The sequence below is a fragment of the Salmo trutta genome, chromosome 35 (assembly GCF_901001165.1).
Source record: "Salmo trutta chromosome 35, fSalTru1.1, whole genome shotgun sequence".
Classification (NCBI taxonomy): Eukaryota; Metazoa; Chordata; class Actinopteri; order Salmoniformes; family Salmonidae; genus Salmo; species Salmo trutta.
Genome location: NC_042991.1, coordinates 16,053,909 through 16,075,581, shown reverse-complemented (window position 1 = coordinate 16,075,581; position 21,673 = coordinate 16,053,909). Strand labels below are relative to the sequence as shown.

The following is a 21,673-nucleotide window of genomic DNA, read 5'->3' as shown; positions in this document are numbered from 1 at the left end:
AGTTCGACACATACAATAACACAGAGTTACACATGGAGTAAAACAAACATACAGTCAATAATACAGTAGAAAAATAAGTCTATATACAATGTGAGCAAATGAGGTGTGATAAGTTAGGTAAAGGCAATAAATAGGCCATGGTGGCAAAGTAAATACAATATAGCAATTAAAACACTGGAATGGTAGATTTGACAGATGAGTGTGCAAAGTAGAAATACTGGGGTGTATATGCTTCTTTGTTGGACAGGAAACCTGAGGATTAGTGAGCAGCAATAGGGAAAAAAGCCATCAGCACAGATCAGGATTTTGTGTTTATGGAAAATCTTAGCCTCTCTACTCCAGCACCACTGGAAAGCACCACATTAAAAACCTTCAAACTGACCTCGAAGTTGATGTTTCAACTTCAAACAGACACACAAGTGATGTCATAATGTAGCTTCTGTGGGTGACAGAAGTTTATTCATGAATCATTTTTTCTGTCAGTAGTATATTTCAAGCCTGGCTTGGATAATCAATGTGAACGGACGCAGAGTTTAAAGGCACTGTAATAGAGAGAGAGTAGACAGAACATAGACTACAGGAGGAGGATATGATTCACTAGCCTGAACTGTGTGAGTCACATTTCCTCAGTAGGATGTCTCCATAGTGCAGAGGGCATTCTGCACATTGAGGTTTCTGCTTATGTGGACCCCACCCATTCTCAGAACCATGGTCTGTTAAAGGAGCACTTCATTGATTTTCTTCTCCCTATGCTAGAAGGAGGATACTCCAACCTCACCAACAAGTCTGGCTTGGATTCTTTGCGTTCTTGTGCAATCACTGGAATGTGGATTTATCTAGCATAGGGCAATTCCACGTTAAAGGAAATTCATTGAGACTCTGATTTTTCACTTTAAAATGTATTCCAAACAAAAACCATTGATTTCAAAGTTTAACAAACCATACAACTCTATGCACAATGACTACTTTGAACAATTTACACAGTAAAAAAAAAAACATTTACTGGAAAAACTTGCAGATGAAAAGTTTGGTAACAGTTTTATTCTGTTACCAAACTTTGTATCTGCACAGTTTTTCCTGTAATTATGTTTTGGTAAATCTTCAGTGGAAATTGTTAAAAGTAGCAAAATTGTTGCAGCTCCACTTGAGAAATACCTCATTGAGGTAAGAGTCTGACACTTGCTTTTATCTATGAAACACACCCATTGACAGTTAAAGATATCATACCACCTGAGGTTCCTATGTGTTACTACTGGTTTGGAAAGACTCCGGCTTCTGACAAAATTAAGTAACAAAGAAAGGGTGAGTGAGAGAGGGAGAAAAGGGGAGGGTCAGGGAAAAAGAGTCATAGAAAGAGAAATAGAAGGGAGGAAGTGTCCAAGAGAGAGACAGACAGGACAAAAATGTTTTTGTGTGAGGGGGAGAGAGAGACGGAGCACTCATATCAGATTCACTGCGAGGGATGTGATTGTATTGGCTAACAGGCCTGAATAGCTGACTGGGTCAATCTAGGGTTGGGCGGTATCCATATTTTCATAACTTTATACTGTTCCTGTAGCATACCGGGGTATACAGTATTACCGGCAGTGCACATAAGGGGCGTTATTTCTTTCCAAAAGTAAACATTTAATAAAAATGTGTCATCAGGGATCTTCATCCAGGAGGGGGGGTGAATGTGTCTACTGTAACCAATCTTGCAAGCTAGCCACTTAGCTAGCAAGTTAGCAAACCAAATAAATAGCTGGAGCCCTGAGCTGGAGATAATACATTTGGCACATTTTAGATAGTTAACTTATAGTTAGTTATAAGCAGTGGCTTATAACTCAAGCTTGACGGTATTGAAAATCATACCATTGGTATTTTAAAATACCCTGGTATACGGCATATACGGTATACCGCCCAAGCCTAGGTCACTCCCTGTCTGTCTGTCCTCACAAAGTTGAGTGGCTGTAAATGTGCCAATCTGTCAGTCACTAATCTATGTCCCAATGGCACTGAATACTCTTTAAACCGCAGCTCCAAGCAACAATGGGACTGAATCAGTATACTCACAAAGCTGTTGCAAATTCAGCAAGTATGACACCAAATTAACTATGCATTATCCCATATTATGCTGATGGCTGTTTTTTGCAGCAAATTTTACAGAATGGCTTTTCAATTGAACATGACTATAGAAAAGCCTTTAACCTTTTCAATCAAAGTCAAAGGAGGAAGACCTGGTGATCGTCTATTAACTGTCTTGTTTATTAGTAAATGCCCCTCTCTCACATTCGTCCATTATAACTTTTCACCTCCTTTTTTGTGGTGGCCCATGGGGCTTAATTTCTGCCACATGCCGCCCGTCTCCAGTTGCATGACCTGCAGTCAGATCTTACGACCTCAGTGAAAGACACAGTGATAGTGACTGATATTTGAGCTTGCTGTCTGGGACAGGGCATAGGCCTACTAGTAGTGTGCCCTCTATAGAACTCTGTAAAGTCCAAACAGTCACACTCAGAACTGAAGTGGAAGTGATAGTTCACCCAACTTTAATTTACATTTAATCTTGATCTTATACTGAAAGTGGTACAGTTGAAGTCGGAAGTTTACATACACTTAGGTTGGAGTCATTCAAACTTGATTTTCAACCACTCCGCAAATTTCTTGTTAACAAACTATAGTTTTGGTAAGTCGGTTAGGACATGTACTTTTGTGCATGACACAAGTAATTTTTCAATCAATTGTTTACAGACAGATTATTTCACTTATAATTCACTGTATCAACATTCCAGTGGGTCAGAAGTTTACATACACTTGGTTGACTGTGCCTTTAAACAGCTTTGAAAATTCCAGAAATTTATGTCATGGCTTTAGAAGCTTCTGATAGGCTAATTGACATAATTTGAGCCAATTGGAGGTGTACCTATGGATGTATTTCAAGGCCTACCTTTAAACTCAGTGCCTCTTTGCTTGACATCATGGGAAAATCTAAATAAATCAGCCAAGACCTCAGAAAAAAATGGTAGACCTCCACAAGTCTGGTTCATCCTTGGGAGCAATTTCCAAACGCCTGAAGGTACCACGTTCATCTATACAAACAATAGTATGTATAAAGTATAAACACCATGGGACCACGCAGCCGTCATACCGCTCAGGAAGGAGACGCTTTCTGTCTCCTAGAGATGAACGTACTTTGGTGCGAAAAGCGCAAATCAATCCCAGAACAACAGCAAAGGACCTTGTGAAGATGCCGGAGGAAACAGGTACAAAAGTATCTATATCCACAGTAAAACAAGTCCTATATCGACATAACCTGAAAAGCCGCTCAGCAAGGAAGAAGCCACTGCTCCAAAACCGCCATAAAAAAGATTGTACTTTTTGGAGAAATGTCCTCTGGTCTGATGAAACAAAAATATAACTTTTTGGCTATAATGACCATCGTTGTGTTTGGAGGAAAAAGGGGGGCGCTTGCAAGCCGAAGAACACCATCCCAACCCTGAAGCATGGGGATGGCAGCATCATGTTGTGGGGGTGCTTTGCTGCAGGAGGGACTGGTGCACTTCACAAAATAGATGGCACCAAGAGGTAGGAAAATTATGTGGATATATTGAAGCAACATCGCAAGACATCAGTCAGGAAGTTAAAGCTTGGTTGCAAATGGCTCTTCCAAATGGACATTGACCCCAAGCATACTTCCAAAGTTGTGGCAAAATGGCTTAAAGACAACAAAGTCAAGGTATTGACTGGCCATCACAAAGCCCTGACCTCAACCCTATAGAAAATTTGTGGGCAGAACTGAAAAAGCGTGTGCAAGCAAGGAGGCCTACAAACCTGACTCGGTTACACCAGCTCTGTCAGGAGGAATGGGAAGCTTGTGGAAGGCTACCTGAAATGTTTGACCCAAGTTAAAGAATTTAAAGGCAATGCTACCAAATACTAATGGAGTGTATGTTAACTTCTGAACCACTGGGAATGTGATGAAAGAAATAAAAGCCGAAATAAATAATTCTCTCTACTATTATTCTGACATTTCACATTCATAAAATAAAGTGGTGATCCTAACTGCCCTAAGACAGGGAATTTTTACTAGGATTAAATGTCAAGAATTGTGAAAAACAGAGTTTTAAATGCATTTGGCTAAGGTATATGTAAACTTCTGACTTCAATTGTATATAAGAGAGGAGGGAACAACTGAAATTTGGTTTTTGTTACATTGTAAAAGAGACCACACCCTAGCATCTAGCAACTAATCGGCATGGCCGATTAATTAGGGCCGATTTCAAGTTTTCATAACAATCGGTAATCGGCATTTTAGGATGCAGATTATGGCCGATTACACCAACATACCATCCCGGGACAAGGCCGAGTATAGCCCACAAAGATCTCCGCCACGGCACAGCCCAAGGGGGGGCGCCAACCCAGACAGGAAGACCACGTCAGTGACTCAACCCACTCAAGTGACACACCCCTCCCAGGGATGGCATGGAAGAACACCAGTAAGCCAGTGACTCAGCCCCTGTAATAGGGGTAGAGGCAGAGAATCCCAGTGGAAAGAGGGGAAACCAGTCAGGCAGAGACAGCAAGGGCGGTTCGTTGCTCCACCCTTTCCGTTCACCTTCACACCCCTGGGCCAGACTACACTTAATCATAGGACCTACTGAAGAGATGTGTCTTCAGTAAAGACTTAAAGGTTGAGACTGAGTCTGCGTCTCTCACATGGGTAGGCAGACTATTCCATAAAAATGGAGCTCTATAGGAGAAAGCCCTGCCTCCAGCTGTTTGCTTAGAAATTCTAGGAACAATAAGGAGGCCTGCATCTTGTGACCGTAGCGTACGTGTAGGTATGTACGGCAGGACCAAATCGGAAAGATAGGTAGTAGCAAGCCCATGTAATGCTTTGTAGGTTAGCAGTAAAACCTTGAAATCAGCCCTTGCCTTAACAGGAAGCCAGTGTAGGGAGGCTAGCACTTGAGTAATATGATCACATTTTTTGGTTCTAGTCAGGATTCTAGCAGCCGTATTTAGCACTAACTGAAGTTTATTTAGTGCTTTATTCGGGTAGCCGGAAAGTAGAGCATTGCAGTAGTCCAACCTAGAAGTAACAAAGGCATGGATTAATTTTTCTGCGTCATTTTTGGACAGAAAGTTTCTGATTTTTGCAATGTTACGTAGATGGAAAAAAGCTGTCCTTGAAACAGTCTTGATATGTTCTTCAAAAGAAAGATCAGGGTCCAGAGTAACGCCGAGGTCCTTCACAGTTTTATTTGAGACGACTGTACAACCATCCAGATTAATTGTCAGATTCAACATATTGAAGAGTCGTGTTAAAAGGAACCACCAGCTTTCATATGTTCTCATGTTCTGAGCAAGGAACTTAAAAGTTAGCTTTTTTACATGTCACATACTGCAATTTTACTTTCTTCTCCAACACTGTGTTCTTGCATTATTTAAACCAAATTGAACATGTTTCATTGATTATTTGAGACTAAATTGATTTTATTGAGGTATTATATTAAGTTAAAATAAAAGTGTTAATTCAGTATAGTTGTAATTGTCATTATTACAAATATATAAATATTGTCCGGTTAATCGGTATCGGCTTTTCTTGGTCCTCCAATAGTCGGTATCGGCGTTGAAAAATCCTAATCGGTCGACCTCTACTAGCAACAGCAACCAACTTCAGCATTTTAGACAATGCTAATGCTGCGTTCATAACATCTCATATATTCGTAAATATGAACATACAACTGGGAATAATCCACTTCAATGCCCCTCCAAATCTTCATTGATAGGTGGAACTTGTGTCATTTCATCCTGAGCTCCGACTTCTCCCACATGATGAACTCTGACGTCACCTAGGCTCTTAGAAAAAAGGGTTCCAAAAGGGTTCTTCGGTTGTCCCCATAGGAGAAGCCTTTTTGGTTCCCACTCTGTGGAAAGGGTTCTACATGGAATCCAAAAGAGTTCTACCTGGATCCAAAAGGGTTCTACAAAGGGTTATCCTATGGGGACAGTCGAAAAACCCTTTTAGGTTCTAGATAGCACCTAGTGTACTAAGGAAATGATGCAACAACAAAACATTATTTATAAAAATACATCTATTAATATGGTTTTTGAACACTATAAATTGGTTATGAGCATGATAGCTGTAGCTTTAGTTCATGGTTGACACAGCTTGTTTGCCATTAGCCAATCAGGGGTTCTCAACAAGTTCAAAGCATGTGAATGGACACAACTTGTTGCTCCCAGTTTACAAGTAGGATTTTCAGAGTTTCAGCATAAAAGGATATTTGTTTTTCTTTTACCCTTCCTGAGTTCAGAGGAAGTTCCTCTTCAGGCAGTTCCTGATGAGTTCCTCTTCTTTTACCCCCCCTGAGTTCAGAGGAAGTTTCTCTTCAGGCAGGTCTTTGACAATGGAGAACCTGCTTTCACTACCTCCAATTTTAGTTTTGTGTATCTTTCTAATAATGCTTTGTAGTTCCTCCAAATCAAACCGATGCATAATTTACAGACTTATTTTTGAATTTTGTTTCAATTGTTGTGGGTCTCTATTTCACTCTTATGTGTAACAACACGAACATTGCACGATGTTTCTCTACCTCTAGCTCACCTTTCTTGGTTGCCATGGCAGCCAAGGCATCCAAAGGGAAGTGGGAGGCCCTAAAGGAGCACCTGACCAGCAGCCCCCCGGACCCAGATGCTCACCTGGAGGCCAACTTGGAGAACGCAGATCCAGAGCTATGCATACGACTGCTCCAGGTACCCACGGTGGTCAACTACTCAGGGCTGCGGAGGCGTCTGGAGGGGAGTGACCAGGACTGGATGGTGCAGTTCCTGGAGCTCAATGGGCTGGATCTGCTGATGGAGGCCCTGGAGAGGTTGTCTGGCCGTGGGTGTGCCCGCATCGCTGACGCCATCCTTCAGCTCACCTGTGTGGCCTGTGTAAAGGCAGTGATGAACTCCTCCGCTGGGCTGCACTTTATACTGGACAATGAGGGATACGTCAGGACCCTGTCACAAGGTGAGAAAGAGGGCTCGTAAGAAGGGTGGCAAGAGTTTTGGCAAAGGCCTGTCTGTCTGTCTGTCTGTCTGTCTGTCTGTCTGTCTGTCTGTCTGTCTGTCTGTCTGTCTGTCTGTCTGTCTGCCTGTTGGAACATGATCTCTTTTTTTGATTGGCAGCACTGGACACGTCCAACACCATGGTGAAGATGCAGGTGTTTGAGCTGCTGGCAGCCCTCACCATGTTCAACCCACAGGGACACCACCTGGTCATGGACGCCCTGGATCACTATAAAGTAAGGTGTAACCCTGCCATCACCTTTTATTTATACAGAACAGCATAAATATACACCAAGACAAATTCTGATAATTATTTTCATATGGTTTACTTTCAAACCAATTGTCAGCTGAAGCAGCATTGATACCCCTTGAATTCATACAAAGTATTAAAGGAGGCCTGTGAAAATGTATTTTACCTCGTCTAGATAAGGAAAGCCTACTTTAGATAAGGCATCTCCCTGCACTTCATGAATTAGGCATGCTGACTTATGTTATCTTCATAACTATATATCTTTGTCAGAGTGTGAAGATCCACCAGTACCGCTTCAGCGTCATCATGAACGAGCTGCATGCGACGGACAACGTGCCGTATATGGTCATCCTCATGAGTGTGGTCAACGTGATCATCTACAGGGTACAGGACCTGAGGAAGAGGGACAAACTACGCAAAGAGTTCATCGGTATCACTACCTCTTCATCATGCTTCTTCAACACTCACATACACAGAGAAGCACGGGTGTAAATGGAAGAAAAGAAACAAGGAAACCCTGCTTTCACTACCTCCAATTTTAGCTTTGTGTATCTTCCCAATAATGCTTTTTAGTATTTAGATTCACTTATTGTTTCTTGAGAAAGGTTTCCATTGCCATGTATATGTCTACTTGACCTTCCAATACTGTTGCCCAGGAAACGGAGAGGCTTAAGGAGTGTCTGTACCCTTTAAAGATCAACCATGCACAAATTGATTACTAGTATCAAGAAGTACCACAATAATGCTTATATACAGTAGCCTACATGGTGTGGAGTGCTTCATATGTTGAAAAATCTATCATAATGATGAAGATATTGCAATCGTTATAAACAATGGCTTGAATACAGGAATTAGAGATGGACATTCATAGAATTAAGAATTAGAGTACTAGAATGGTCAGGAACCTTCTTATGATGGAATTAAGGTCAGCCATTTTGGTCAGGGAGTTGGTCAACCATGGTTTGCCAGTGCTGCGATAAGATATTGTGTGAAATAATGAATTTAAAGAATTTATCCGTACTGTATGTTTGTTAGTTAGATAGCCAGCCAGTTTTAGAGGAATGGTTCCATTAATTTGTTTAACTGCCAGTATGCCAATATCCAAACAATGCAGTCCACAGCCATACGCTGGTGGAAATCAGTAGATGATAGGACTTAGACAAGTTGTAAATGCAACACGTACTGATATTGTATCCAATAATAGGGCGTCAGGTAGCCTAGCCGTTAGTGCAGTGTGATAGTAACCGAAAAGACGCTGGTTTGAATACCCGAGCCGACAAGGTGAAAAATGTGTCGATGTGCTCTTGAGCAAGGTTTTTAACCCTAATTTGCTCCAGGGGTGCTGTACTACTATGGCTGATCCTGTAAACCAACACATTTCACTGCACCTTTCAGCAAAATAGTAAAACATATTTTTTTGATTTATTATATATACACTGTATACACAATAGCATGTTGACATGTTCTGTTTAAATATATTTTAGATGCTTTTTATACAGAAAATGGGTATAAAACCTGTTTAAACAGTATTTATAATTATATGACAATATTTTAGTTTGACAATAATTCTATTACACAATTTATGATATATATCACATGCCTTACTTTATAAGTAAAATCAGGATTATGCCTCTACTGCCATTAATTCAGTTAGACTGGTTTGGATTTCTCCCAGACCGATATGGCTGCCATTTTCACCCCATTGTAGAACTTTTAGGATTTGTAACATAGCCCCTCTAGTAATTGAATAGGATCTCTATGTGGACATGTCGAACTGGATGAAAATGTCTAACTGTGACTTATTCTTTGTCTCGCAGGGCTACAATTACTGGATTTACTTCCAAAACTGAGGTAAGTTGAGTCTTCTGCATAGTAGATTTTTATTTATTTCAAATATATATACATAAACTTTTTCTGAATAAGCAAATGCTCTGTTATGCACAGCACACCAATTTTCTTTCACACAGCTACTTGTTTTTTTTCTGTGGAAATACGTATTTATGTATGTTTGTGTGTGTGTTACAGGGAGACTGATGATGTGGACCTGAACATCCAGTGTGAGACCTTTGAGGACACCATGGCATATGATGATGCTGAGATGGAGAGCGTGTACGGAGGTATTGACATGAGCAGTCACCAGGAAGTCTTCACCACACTCTTCACCAAAGTAAGCACCAATAAAGGGTGTATTTATTTGTAATTAAAACCCACAGCAGATAATACAAGTAATATAACCCACTCCCCTCGCTCCAGGTGAGTAGCTCCCCTGCCTCGGTGCAGCTGCTGTCCATCCTGCACGCTCTGTTGTTGTTGGGGCCGGAACACAGCGAGGTGTGGCTGGCCCTGGAGGTCCTGGCTGACCGTGCTACTCTGCTGGCACAGGACCGTGAGTCTGAGATCAATCACCTTCATAGTCCATAAAAATATCATTTTCATCATTTATTTAGTGTGGCCATGTACGCTGACATGTTTTGGCTGGTTTATATTATTTCACACTGACATTGTCTGTGTGTGTGTGTGTGTGTGTTCTTTAGCTGAAGTTGACTCCACCGAGCGCTTGATGGAACGTCTGGTGTCCTCCAAGGGTCAGCAAGGGTCACCTAAGGTCAAGGTCAAGACCACAGACAGGGGCGTTCAGATAGACCTGAGAGAAAGATTGACCGATCATTTGGTCGTCCTCGTTAAAGGATCTACCTCCCCTGTTGCCACTGCTCCCCCCCCACCTTCTCCTCCTCCACCCCCACCACTTCTTGGCTTCTCTGGGATGCCGCCCCCTCCACCTCCCCCACCTCTCCCCGGTCTCCCTCCTTCCCAACCTCCTCTACCAGGGATGGGGCATGGGGGTCCACCGCCTCCCCCACCCCTGCCTGGGATGGGTCCCCCACCCCCACCACCACTGCCTGGTATGGGCCCCCCACCCCCACCACCACTGCCTGGGATGGGTCCCCCACCCCCACCACCACTGCCTGGTATGGGCCCCCCACCCCCACCACCACTGTCTGGGATGGGTCCCCCACCCCCACCACCACTGCCTGGTATGGGCCCCCCACCTCCCCCTGGTGGCGGTGACATGATTATGGCCCAGAGTGTGCAGACGCTGGGCCGATCCTACTATGCCCCTCCACCCAAGGCGGGCCGCTGCCCCACACTACGCATGAAGAAGCTCAACTGGCAGAAGCTGCCATCCAGAGTGGTGACTGGTAAGGGACCTGTCAGATTGTGTCACCATTGAATTAAACCAACAAATACAGTTGACCCTGACAAGTGCAAATTGGATACAATTCAACTCAGAGTGTAGTGTATAAGTCATAATTCAAATACTGTACACCATTTTGTTCTTTTGCTCCAGACAGTCACTCCATGTGGACATCGGTACAGTCAGATTCTCTGGAGCCTGACTACTCCAGTATTGAGGAGCTCTTCTGTCTGCCAGTGACTGAGTCAAAGGCCAAAGGCAGCGCCCCTGCGGTCAAACAGGAGCCCAAAGAGGTAGAGAGAGTAATCAATGTGGTCTTACCCCATCTCATTAGACTTTGAAATGGCCTTATAATCTCACTCTCTCTTCTCCCTTCATCATTATTGTCATTTTCCTTAACACATCCCCTGTTTTAATTTCAAGCATCACACTTTTTCTCCATCTACAGATTTCCTTCATCGATGCCAAGAAAAATCTTAACCTGAACATATTCTTAAAACAATTCAGATGGTGAGTATTTTCAGGCAAGAAATATGAAGAAGAGAGTCTTAGTAAAGGAGGCAACTTAAGAATTGATAGGTACAGTAGAAGACTGTTGAAATACAGTGCCTTCAGAAAGTATTCACATCCCTTGACTTTTTCCACATTTTGTTGTGTTACAGACAGAATTTAAAATGGATTACATTTTATGTCACTGGCCTACACATACAACTCTATAATATCAAAGTGGAATGATGGTTTTTGAAATTTGTACAAATGAATTCAAAATGAAAAGCTGAAATGTTTTGAGTCAATAAGTATTCAACCCCTTTGTTATGTCAAGCCTAAATAAGTTCAGGAGTAAAAATGTGCTTAACAAGTCACATAATAAATAGCAATGGACTCACTCTGTGTGCAATAATAGTGTTTAACATGATTATTGAATGGCTACCTCACCTCTGTACCCCACACATACAATTATCTGTAAGGTCCCTCAGTCGACCAGTGAATTTCAAACACAGATTCAACCACAAAGACCAGGGAGGTTTTAAAATGCTTCGCTTTGAAGGGCACCTATTGAAAAAAAAGCAGACATTGAATATCCCTTTGAGCATGGTGAAGTTATTAATTACACTTTGGATGGTTTCACCATAAGGCCAATGGTGACTTTAAAACAGTTACAGAGTGTAATGGCTGTGATAGGAGAAAACTGAGGATGGATCAACAGCATTGTAGTTACTTCACAATATCAACCTAAATACAGAGTGAAAAGAAGGAAGTCTGTACAGAATTAAAATATTCCAAAACATGCATCCTCTTTGCAATAATGCTCTCAAGTAAAACTGCAAAAAATATGGCAAATAAATTAACTTTATGTCCTGAATACAGGTTAAAGTCTGCTTGAAAGAGCCGCTAACCTAGCTAAGCTGCTAACGTTAGCCATAAAGCTAACAAAGTTAGTCCCAGATGAGTTTTCCAATGGGGCCCTCTTTGTCTGGAGAGGTAAATGAACGGTTCCAGCGCTGTAGGAGTTATATCTATTATTCTGTGTTTTAGGACAAACTGGATCACTCAGAGTTACAATGTGGCAATTGTTTGCTTGCCGAGGATTATAGGCTTGAGGTGGCTTCCTTGATAGAGGGGAATGTTTACCTTTTCTATGCCGGTTGCTGGATGGCTTCCTCGCATGTTGGATGCATCTCCGTCTTGTCGTTTGTCGTTATTGGACTGGCCGGTGTTGCCCGGAGTTCGTTCGCCAGGGGAGCCATCTCCTGCCTCTCCTCCCCAATCTGATAGCAGAGTCGAAGGAGCACAGCAAGAGGAGCATGGCAATCAACAATGGTCACATGTCACGAGCCGTGTAAGCTGAAGACAGCGGCCAGCCGCAAAGCAAACTACACTCCCAATGAGAGGCCTGGAGTGGATACAAACAACGAATAGTTTCGCCGCCCTGGAGCCTGATCTTCCTGCACCTTCGTCGCTGGGGTTACCTGTGTCTGCAGCCGCTGTGCCTACTCCGTATGGGCTTCAGGCAGAAGTCTTCACACTTTTTGATGTATTTCAGAACTGCAGTTTCCTCTGCTTGGAGCAACAGTGAAGTGGGCAGGGCAGTACGGATTTCTTTTCTTACATCTGCAAGCAGAGTCTGAACATCAGACAGGATGGCATTGTCTCCCTCAATCCGTGCAATGGCTACTGCTATAGGTTTCAGGAGTTTAAGGCTGCTTACCACTCTCTCCCCAAATACATCATCCAGGAGGATCCTCTTGATGGGGCTGTCAATATCGGCAGACTGTGATGTGAACATTTCTTGGAGACTCCTTCCCCTCCAGGAGACTGTCAAACATGATGACAACACCACCTCAACGGGTGTTGCTGGGCAGCTTCAATGTGATGCTCTTATTCTTCTCACTTTACTTGGTGAGGTAGATTGCTGCTGTAACTTGATGACCCTTCACATACCTAACCATTTCCTTGGCTCTCTTGTAGAATGTATCCATTGTTTTCAGTGCCATGATGTCCTTGGGTGGGTGTGATGTGAGGGTAGGACTCCTCCACTTTAGACCAAGCAGCATTGTCTGTCACCAGTGCAAATACCTTCTGTGGTCAAAGGCCATTGATGACTGCCTTTAGCTCATCTGCAATGTAGAGACCAGTGTGTCTGTTGTCCCTTGTGTCTGTGCTCTTGTAGAATACTGGTTGAAGGGTGGAAATGTAGTTCATTTTTCCTTGCCCACGAACATTCGACCACCCATCAGAGAGGATTGCAATACAGTCTACTTTCTCTATGATTTGCTTGACCTTCAATTGAACTATGTTGAACTCTGCATCCAGCAAATGAGTTGATAAAGCATGTCTGGTTGGAGGGGTGTATGCTGGGCAAAAAATATTCAGAAATCTCTTCCAATACACATTGCCTGTGAGCATCAGAGGTGAACCAGTTGCATACACAGCTAAAGCAAGACATTCATCAGCATTTCTCTGACTACGTTCCTCCATTGAGTAAAAAAAACGTCTGATTCCAGGAGGACCATGAGCTGTTGCTACCGATAAGGTGTCTGATTCATAATTTTCACCTCAAATAGAAGTAGAGGGACTTTTGTCAGAGATTGCTTGTTGAGGGAACTTTATGCACTTGGCCAGATGATTCTGCATCTTTGTTGATTTCTTCACATATGATTTGGCACAGTAATTGCAAATGTACACAGCTTTTCCTTCTACATTAGCTGCAGTGAAATGTCTCCACACATCAGATAGTGCCCGTGGCATTTTCCTGTAAAGATCAGAAAATAATTTGTAAAAAAACCCAAATACAATTCCATGTACAGATAAATAGTTAAGCAGTTAGATTAAACAACTCCTTTGTAAGATAAATGTTTTCAAATGAAACATGTATGGAAACAAGTGAATTAACACTCCTCAGTTGCAGGCTCAAGCAAACTAGAACCCACATGGTAGCAAAAACTAACTAGCGGAAATTGTTAACAAGTTAGAAATAATTTAAACACACTTTGCTGTAGGCTACTATTTACTAGTTAAGAAAAAATTATGTATGTCAAATAAAATATATTCACCCCACCCAGTATTGTAATCAAAATTTACCAGAAAGCATGTAATCCTTGGCTTAGACAGTGTAGTAGTGTGGGCTCAATAGCATCTCATTAGTGTGGAAGATCTTAAGAATCAGCTGTACATGTGATGGAAGAGTGCATTGCACATGTGATGGAAGAATGCACTGTGCATGCAGAGAGTTGCAATTCCATTGAATTGGGGATAGTTTAACCAAAATATGCCACAAGACATAGAATTGCCTTAAAAAAAGGTTCACTGCTATAAGCTTTTTTGAGGAATTTAATCAAAATTCACCAAATTCCAGGGCTTAACTTCCCATGGAAAATTTCGTAAACATTACGGATATTTACTGGAAGGTTTCCGACCGTTTACAACCCTAGTTGAGAGGGATGAGGCAAAAGGAATGGCAAATAATTCTGGCTGCACAACCAATTGGCAAACATACTGCAAATTGAGAAATCATGTGACAACTGAATAAATAGAAGAATAAACTACGCTATGAAACAAAGATAAATGACATAAAGAATGATAGTAAAAAGCACCGCCAATGAAATGCTGGGGAAAACGGCCAACTAAGCTCCCTCATTCATTGAGTCAGATGGCTCATTCATTACAAAATCGACTGATTCCCAACTAATTGAATCATTTTTTCATTGGCAAACTTGCCAGCAACATGCCAGCCACAAATGCTGAAACTACACATCCAAGTATATCTGACCAAATTATGAAAGACAAGAATTGTAATTTTGAATTCCTTAACCTCTATGGGCTAGCGTCCCACCTACTCAACAGCCAGTGCAATCCCGTGGCGCGATATTCAAATACCTTAGAAATGCTATTACTTCTATTTCTCAAACATATGATTATTTTACACCATTTTAAAGACAAGACTCTCGTTAATCTAACCACACTGTCCGATTTCAAAAAGGCTTTACAACGAAAGCAAAACATTAGATTATGTCAGCAGAGTACCCAGCCAGAAATAATCAGACACCCATTTTTCAAGCTAGCATATAATGTCACATAAACCCAAACCACAGCTAAATGCAGCACTAACCTTTGATGATCTTCATCAGATGACACGCCTAGGACATTATGTTATACAATACATGCATGTTTTGTTCAATCAAGTTCATATTTATATCAAAAACCAGCTTTTTACATTAGCATGTGACGTTCAGAACTAGCATACCCCCCGCAAACTTCCGGTGAATTTACTAAATTACTCACGATAAACGTTCACAAAAAACATAACAATTATTTTAAGAATTATAGATACAGAACTGCTTTATGCACTCGCTATTTCCAATTTTAAAATAGCTTTTCGGTGAAAGCACATTTTGCAATATTCTGAGTCGATAGCCCGGCATCACAGGGCTAGCTATTTAGACACCCACCAAGTTTAGCCCTCACCAAAGTCAGATTTACTATAAGAAAAATGTTATTACCTTTGCTGTTCTTCATCAGAATGCACTCCCAGGACTTCTACTTCAATAACAAATGTTGGTTTGGTCCCAAATAATCCATAGTTATATCCAAATAGCGGCAGTTTGTTTGTGCGTTCAAGACACTATCCGAAGGGTAAATAAGGGTGACGCGCCCGACGCGTTTCGTGACAAAAAAATTCTAAATATTCCATTACCGTACTTCGAAGCATGTCAACCGCTGTTTAAAATCAATTTTTATGCCATTTTTCTCGTAAAAAAGCGATAATATTCCGACTGGGAGTGGTTGTTTTCGTTCAAAGAAAGAGAAAGTAAACATGGTGTCAGCTCGGGCACGCGCGCCCCAGTCTCATTGTTCTCAGATCGACCACTTACAAAATGCGCTAATGTTTTTCAGCCAGGGCCTGCAAAGCCACCATTCAGCTTTCTGGCGCCTTCTGAGAGCCTATGGGAGCGGTAGAAAATGTCACGTCATGCCAGAGATCCCCTGTTTTGGTTAGAGATGATCAAGAAGGCCATGAAATGGTCAGAGAGAGCGCTTCCTGTTTGGAATCTTCTGAGGTTTTGGCCTGCCAAATGAGTTCTGTTATACTCACAGACACCATTCAAACAGTTTTAGAAACTTTAGGGTGTTTTCTATCCAAATCAAACAATTATATGCATATTCTAGTTACTGGGCAGGAGTAGTAACCAGATTAAATTGGGTACGTTTTTTATCCGGCCGTGCAAATACTGCCCCCTAGCCCCAACAGGTTTTAAAGTGAGTGTGGAAGAGGTGAAAAAAAAGATTGTTGTCAATCAACAATGAAAAGCCACCGGGGTCTGACAACTTGGATGGAAAATGACTGAGCATAATTGCCAGTCCTATTTGCTATATCTTCAATTTATGCCTACTTGAAAGTGTGTGCCCTCATGCCCGGAGGGCAGCAAATGTCATTCCGCTACCTAAGAATAGTAAAGCCCCCTTCACTGGCTCAAATAGCCGACCAATCATCCTGTTACCAACCCTTAGTAAAGTTTTGGAAAACATTGTGTTTGACCAGATACAATTCAATTTTACAGTAAACAAATTGACAACAGACTTTCAGCACGCTTATAGGGAAGGACATTCAACAAGTACAGCACTTACACAAATTACTGATGATTGGTTGAGAGAAATTAATGATAAAACGATTGTGGGGTCCATTTTGTTAGACTTCAGTGAGACTTTTGACATTATCCATCATAGTCTGCTGCTGGAAAAACGTATGTGTTCTGGCTTTACACCCCCTGCTATATTGTGGATACAGAGTTACCTGTCTAACAGAATACAGAGGGTGTTCTTTAATGGAAGCCTCCAACATAATCCAGGTACAATCAGGAATTCCCCATGGCAGCTGTCTAGGCCCCATACTTTTTTCAATCTTTACTAATGACATACCACTGGCTTTGAGTAAAGCCAGTGTGTCTATGTATGCAGATGACTCAACACTATTATACACGTCAGCTACTACAGCAACTAAAATGACTGCAACACTAAACAAAGAGCTGCAGTTAGTTTCAGAATGGGTTGCAAGGAATAAGTTAGTATTAAATATTTCAAAAACTAAAAGCATTGTATTTGGGACAAATCATTGTGTACATTTAGCACATTGAGGTGACTAAACTGCTTGGAGTAACCCTGGATTGTAAACTGTCATAGTCAAAACATATTGATACAACAGTAGCTAAGATGGGGAGATGTCTGTCCATAATAAAGCGCTGCTCTACCTTCTTAACAGCACTATCAACAAAGCAGGTCCTACAGGCTATAGTTTTGCCGCACCTGGACTACTGTTTAGTCTTGTGGTCAGGTGTCACAAAGAGGGACTTTTGAAAGGTATTCACATGTTGAAAAGCACCGAGCTGTCTGTTTAAAAGACTAGCACACAGTTCAGACACCCCATGCACACCCCACAAAACATGCCTCCAATGGTCTCTTCACAGTCCCCAAGTCCAGAACAGACCATGGGAGGCGCACAGTACTACATAGAGCCATGACTACATGGAACTCTATTCCACATCAGGTAACTGATGCAAGCAGTAGAATCAGATTTTTTTTAAATACAGATAAAAATACACTTTCTGGAACAGCGGAGACTGTGAAGAAACACAAACATAGGCACAGACACATGCATACACACATTATATTTGTGTTGATTTTGTGTTGTAGATATGTGGTAGTGGAGTATGGGCCTGGGGGCACACACTTAATGTGTTGTGAATTCTGTAATGAATGTATTGTAATGTTTTAAAAATTGTATAACTGCCTTAATTTTGCCAGACCCCAGGAAGAGTGGCTGCTGCCTTGGCATTAGCTAATGGGGATCCTTAATAAATACAAATACAAAGCGTTATGTTTGCGGTAAATCCAACACATCACTGAGTACAACTGTTCATATTTTCAGGCATGGTGGTAGCTGCATCATGTTATGTCATTATGGGGTATTGTGTGTAGATTGGTGTGAGAAAAAAGTCAATTTAATACATTTTGAATTCAGGCTGTAACACTACTAAATGCGGAATAAGTCAAGGGGTATGAATACTTTCTGAAGACACTGTAATTTGTATGTCCCCTAACAGCTCACATGAGGACATTGTGGCCATGATCCAAAAAGGGGACCGCTCCAAGTTCGATGTGGAGGTGCTGAAACAGCTACAGAAGCTACAACCAGAGAAGCATGAGGTGCGTGCAGGCACAGGAATCCCTGCCAAGTTCATTGGTTCATTTCAAGCGGCCCCACTGTATTTTTAGATCTAAATACATTTTTCCGTTTTGATAGCGATATAGTGTTGGGAACCAAATGTTTGTTGTCAGTTTATGTTCATAGGAAAAACATTTTTTCCCACCACTCAGATGGATAACCTCACGTCCTACCAGGGAGCGAGAGAGAAGTTAGCTGGTGTGGACCAGTTTTATCTCCAGCTCCTAGCCGTTCCATGGTAAAGTTCTCCACAGTTTAATAGCATTCAATGAGCTAGGACGGATTCACCCTGGATGTTGACCTTGGTCGTGTGTATGTGTTTGGCCCCAGCTACGCCCTGAGGATCGAGTGCATGTTGCTGTGTGAGGAGATCAGCTCAGTGTTACAGATGATGCAGCCTAAAGCTGAGCTGCTGGATGAGGCCTGTGAGAGTAAGTCCAGGCACCAGGCTGGCTGCCCTACCACTCTCATCACCCCTACGACTAATTAAAATTCCTTTTATTTTATTCTCTTTAATCGGTTATTATTTCTATCCTATAAGGTCTGAGGGTGAGCACTCGACTGCCAAGCTTCTGCAAGCTCATTCTGGACGTTGGAAACTTCCTTAACTACGTAAGAATCCATAACATGTGATGCCATATAGTACTAAACTCAGCAAAAAAAGAAACGTCCTCTCACTGTCAACTGCGTTTATTTTCAGCAAACTTAACATGTGTAAATATTTGTATGAACATAACAAGATTCAACAACTGAGACATAAACTGAACAAGTTCCACATATATGTGACTAACAGAAATTGAATAATGTGTCCCTGAACAAAAGTAACAGTCAGTATCTGGTGTGGCCACCAGCTGCATTAAGTACTGCAGTGCATCTCCTCCTCATGGACTGCACCAGATTTGCCAGTTCTTGCTGTGAGATGTTACGCCACTCTTCCACCAAGGCACCTGCAAGTTCCCAGACATTTCTAGGGGGAATGGCCCTAGCCCACACCCTCCGATCCAACAGGTCCCAGACGTGCTCAATGGGATTGAGATCCGGGCTCTTCGCTGGCCATGGCAGAACACTGACATTCCTGTCTTGCAGGAAATCATGCACAGAACGAGAAGTATGGCTGGTGGCATTGTCATGCTGGAGGGTCATGTCAGGATGAGCCTGCAGGAAGGGTACCACATGGGGGAGGAGGATGTGTTCCCTGTAACGCACAGCGTTGAGATTGCCTGCAATGACATCAAGCTCAGTCCAATGATGCTGTGACACACCGCCCCAGACCATGATGGACCCTCCACCTCCAAATCGATTCCGCTCCAGAGTACAGGCCTCTGTGTAATGCTCACTCCTTCGACGATAAACGTGATTCCGACCATCACCCCTGGTGAAACAAAACTGCGACTCGTCAGTGAAGAGCCCTTTTTGCCAGTCCTGTCTGGTCCAGCGACGGTAGGTTTGTGTCCATAGGCAACGTTGTTGCCGATGATGTCTGGTGAGGACCTGCCTTACAACATGCCTACAAGCCCTCAGTCCATCCTCTCTCAGCCTAATGTGGACAGTCTGAGCACTGATGGAGGGATTGTGCATTCCTGGTGTAACTCGGGCAGTTGTTGTTGCCATCCTGTACCTGTCCCGCAGGTGTGATGTTCGGATATATCGATCTTGTGCAGGTGTTGTTACACGTGGTCTGCCAGCTGTTCGCCCTGTCTCCCTGCTGCGCTGTCTTAGGCGTCTCACTGTAAGGACATTGCAATTTATTGCCCTGGCCACATCTGCAGAGTCATTAGAAAGGCCTCTTTAGTGTCCTAAGTTTTCATAACTGTGACCTTAATTGCCTAGCGTCTGTAAACTGTTTGTGTCTTAATGACCGTGCATGTTCATTAATTGTTTATGGTTCATTGAACAAGCATGGGAAACAGTGTTAAAACCCTTTACAATGAAGATCTGTGAAGTTATTTGGATTTTTACGAATTATCTTTGAAAGACAGGGTCCTGAAAAAGGGACGTTTCTTTTTTTGCTGAGTTTATAACCAAACACAAAAAATATGGTCTCACAACAACGTTGTTAGTTGTTAGTGAGAGAACTGTCTGTCTATCTCTTTTCTACAGGGGAGCCACACGGGGAACGCTGAGGGCTTCAAGATCGGAACCCTGCTGAAGCTCACTGAGACCAAGGCCAATAAAAGTCGCATTACGCTGCTCCACCACATCCTACAGGAGGCGGAGCAGAACCATGATGACCTGTTGAACCTTCCAGATGATTTAGAGATCTGTGAAAAGGCTGCTGGGTATTGGAAAAAGCTGTATACAACATTGTGGAGTCTAATCAAAGCTTGACACCGGAGGCTATGCTATTCTTACCAAGTTTATTGTTTACTTCCACAGTGTGAATCTGGAGTCTATCCAGACAGAGGTGAGCTCGCTCATTAAGCGGTTGAAAGATTCAGAGAAGAAGGTGGCTTCCTCTTCTGTGGAGGACATCAAGGAGCAGTATCTAACTGCCATGCAGGTGGGTTGCAATACCTCTCCTCACCAGCAGAGAGCAGGTGACTGTAGTTTCGCATAAGCTCCCCTTCAATGGTGTTAGAGATTTGTGACTTCATCGGGTTTGTTGCCAGATCATAACTAAATAAATCCCCCTGAATTGGCTGTCTACTCTAGGGAAGCCTGGAGGCCTGCAGGGAGCTGGAGGAGAGGTTTTTCTCCATTGACAGGAAGAAGGAGGATCTGGCTCTGTATCTGTGTGAGGACTCATCCCGTCTCTCTCTGGAGGAGCTGTTCAGCACTATAAAGACCTTCAGGGGACTCTTCATCAAAGCTATCAAGGTGAGAGAAACAAATAACTAATGGACCTACTTCACCTATTGATGTTCCTATATAAAACCATTCAATTGAAGTATATCTTTCTGTGTTTATTCCACAAACCGGGTCATACATTTTGACTGTATAGGTCCTCCAATTTTGTTCAGAGATTAAATACCACATTGCTATGGTTTCACATTCTGGATACCTGTGCTACTGTGTGTTTTCTCTTGCTTTTTTAAATCCCAGGACAATCAGACCCGCCGAGAGCAAGCCATCAAGGCAGAGAAGAGGAAGAAACAGCAGGAGGAGGAGGATTCCAAGCGACCAAGAGGGGATAACGGGAAGATAAGTGAGTCTAACCGCCAGCCAAGACTCCAAATAACACTGTTACCTCAGGGCACTCCCTGGTGACTATACTCATGACTCAACAGTGTCCCATTACCAACATCATAATCATGCATGGATCATTTGTTGCTTCTGAAAGGGATTCTCCCTGGCTGTGTCTCAATAGTCTTCAGAAGATCCCTTTCCTCGTCTCCTCCTCCTTCATCTGCATTGATCTTGAAGAACTGGGGAGGTGAAAGCATTGCTCACAAAATAGAAGGCTTCCATTGCCTTTAACTGTCCAGTCTTTCAGTGCAGATTAAGGAAAGGAGACGAGGAAATTATGCCA

The 21,673-nt window shown here is 42.5% G+C and overlaps 1 protein-coding gene across 3 annotated transcripts in view; it reads left to right on the top strand.

Annotated features, from left to right (window-relative positions):
- Positions 1 to 21,673, top strand: part of LOC115174702 (inverted formin-2) — a 32,693-nt gene that overhangs the window by 5,579 nt on the left and 5,441 nt on the right. For all 3 annotated transcript variants that reach the window (XM_029733496.1, XM_029733494.1, XM_029733495.1), the window contains exons 2-18: positions 6,585 to 7,000; positions 7,159 to 7,274; positions 7,559 to 7,718; positions 9,106 to 9,139; positions 9,314 to 9,455; positions 9,542 to 9,674; positions 9,823 to 10,488; positions 10,638 to 10,777; positions 10,933 to 10,994; positions 18,083 to 18,185; positions 18,357 to 18,442; positions 18,535 to 18,635; positions 18,746 to 18,816; positions 20,305 to 20,483; positions 20,581 to 20,704; positions 20,857 to 21,021; positions 21,247 to 21,349. In XM_029733496.1, coding sequence (XP_029589356.1) covers positions 6,604 to 7,000; positions 7,159 to 7,274; positions 7,559 to 7,718; positions 9,106 to 9,139; positions 9,314 to 9,455; positions 9,542 to 9,674; positions 9,823 to 10,488; positions 10,638 to 10,777; positions 10,933 to 10,994; positions 18,083 to 18,185; positions 18,357 to 18,442; positions 18,535 to 18,635; positions 18,746 to 18,816; positions 20,305 to 20,483; positions 20,581 to 20,704; positions 20,857 to 21,021; positions 21,247 to 21,349 — 2,782 coding nt within the window. In that variant the 5' untranslated portion in view covers positions 6,585 to 6,603. The remainder of the gene's footprint in view (positions 1 to 6,584; positions 7,001 to 7,158; positions 7,275 to 7,558; positions 7,719 to 9,105; positions 9,140 to 9,313; positions 9,456 to 9,541; positions 9,675 to 9,822; positions 10,489 to 10,637; positions 10,778 to 10,932; positions 10,995 to 18,082; positions 18,186 to 18,356; positions 18,443 to 18,534; positions 18,636 to 18,745; positions 18,817 to 20,304; positions 20,484 to 20,580; positions 20,705 to 20,856; positions 21,022 to 21,246; positions 21,350 to 21,673) is intronic.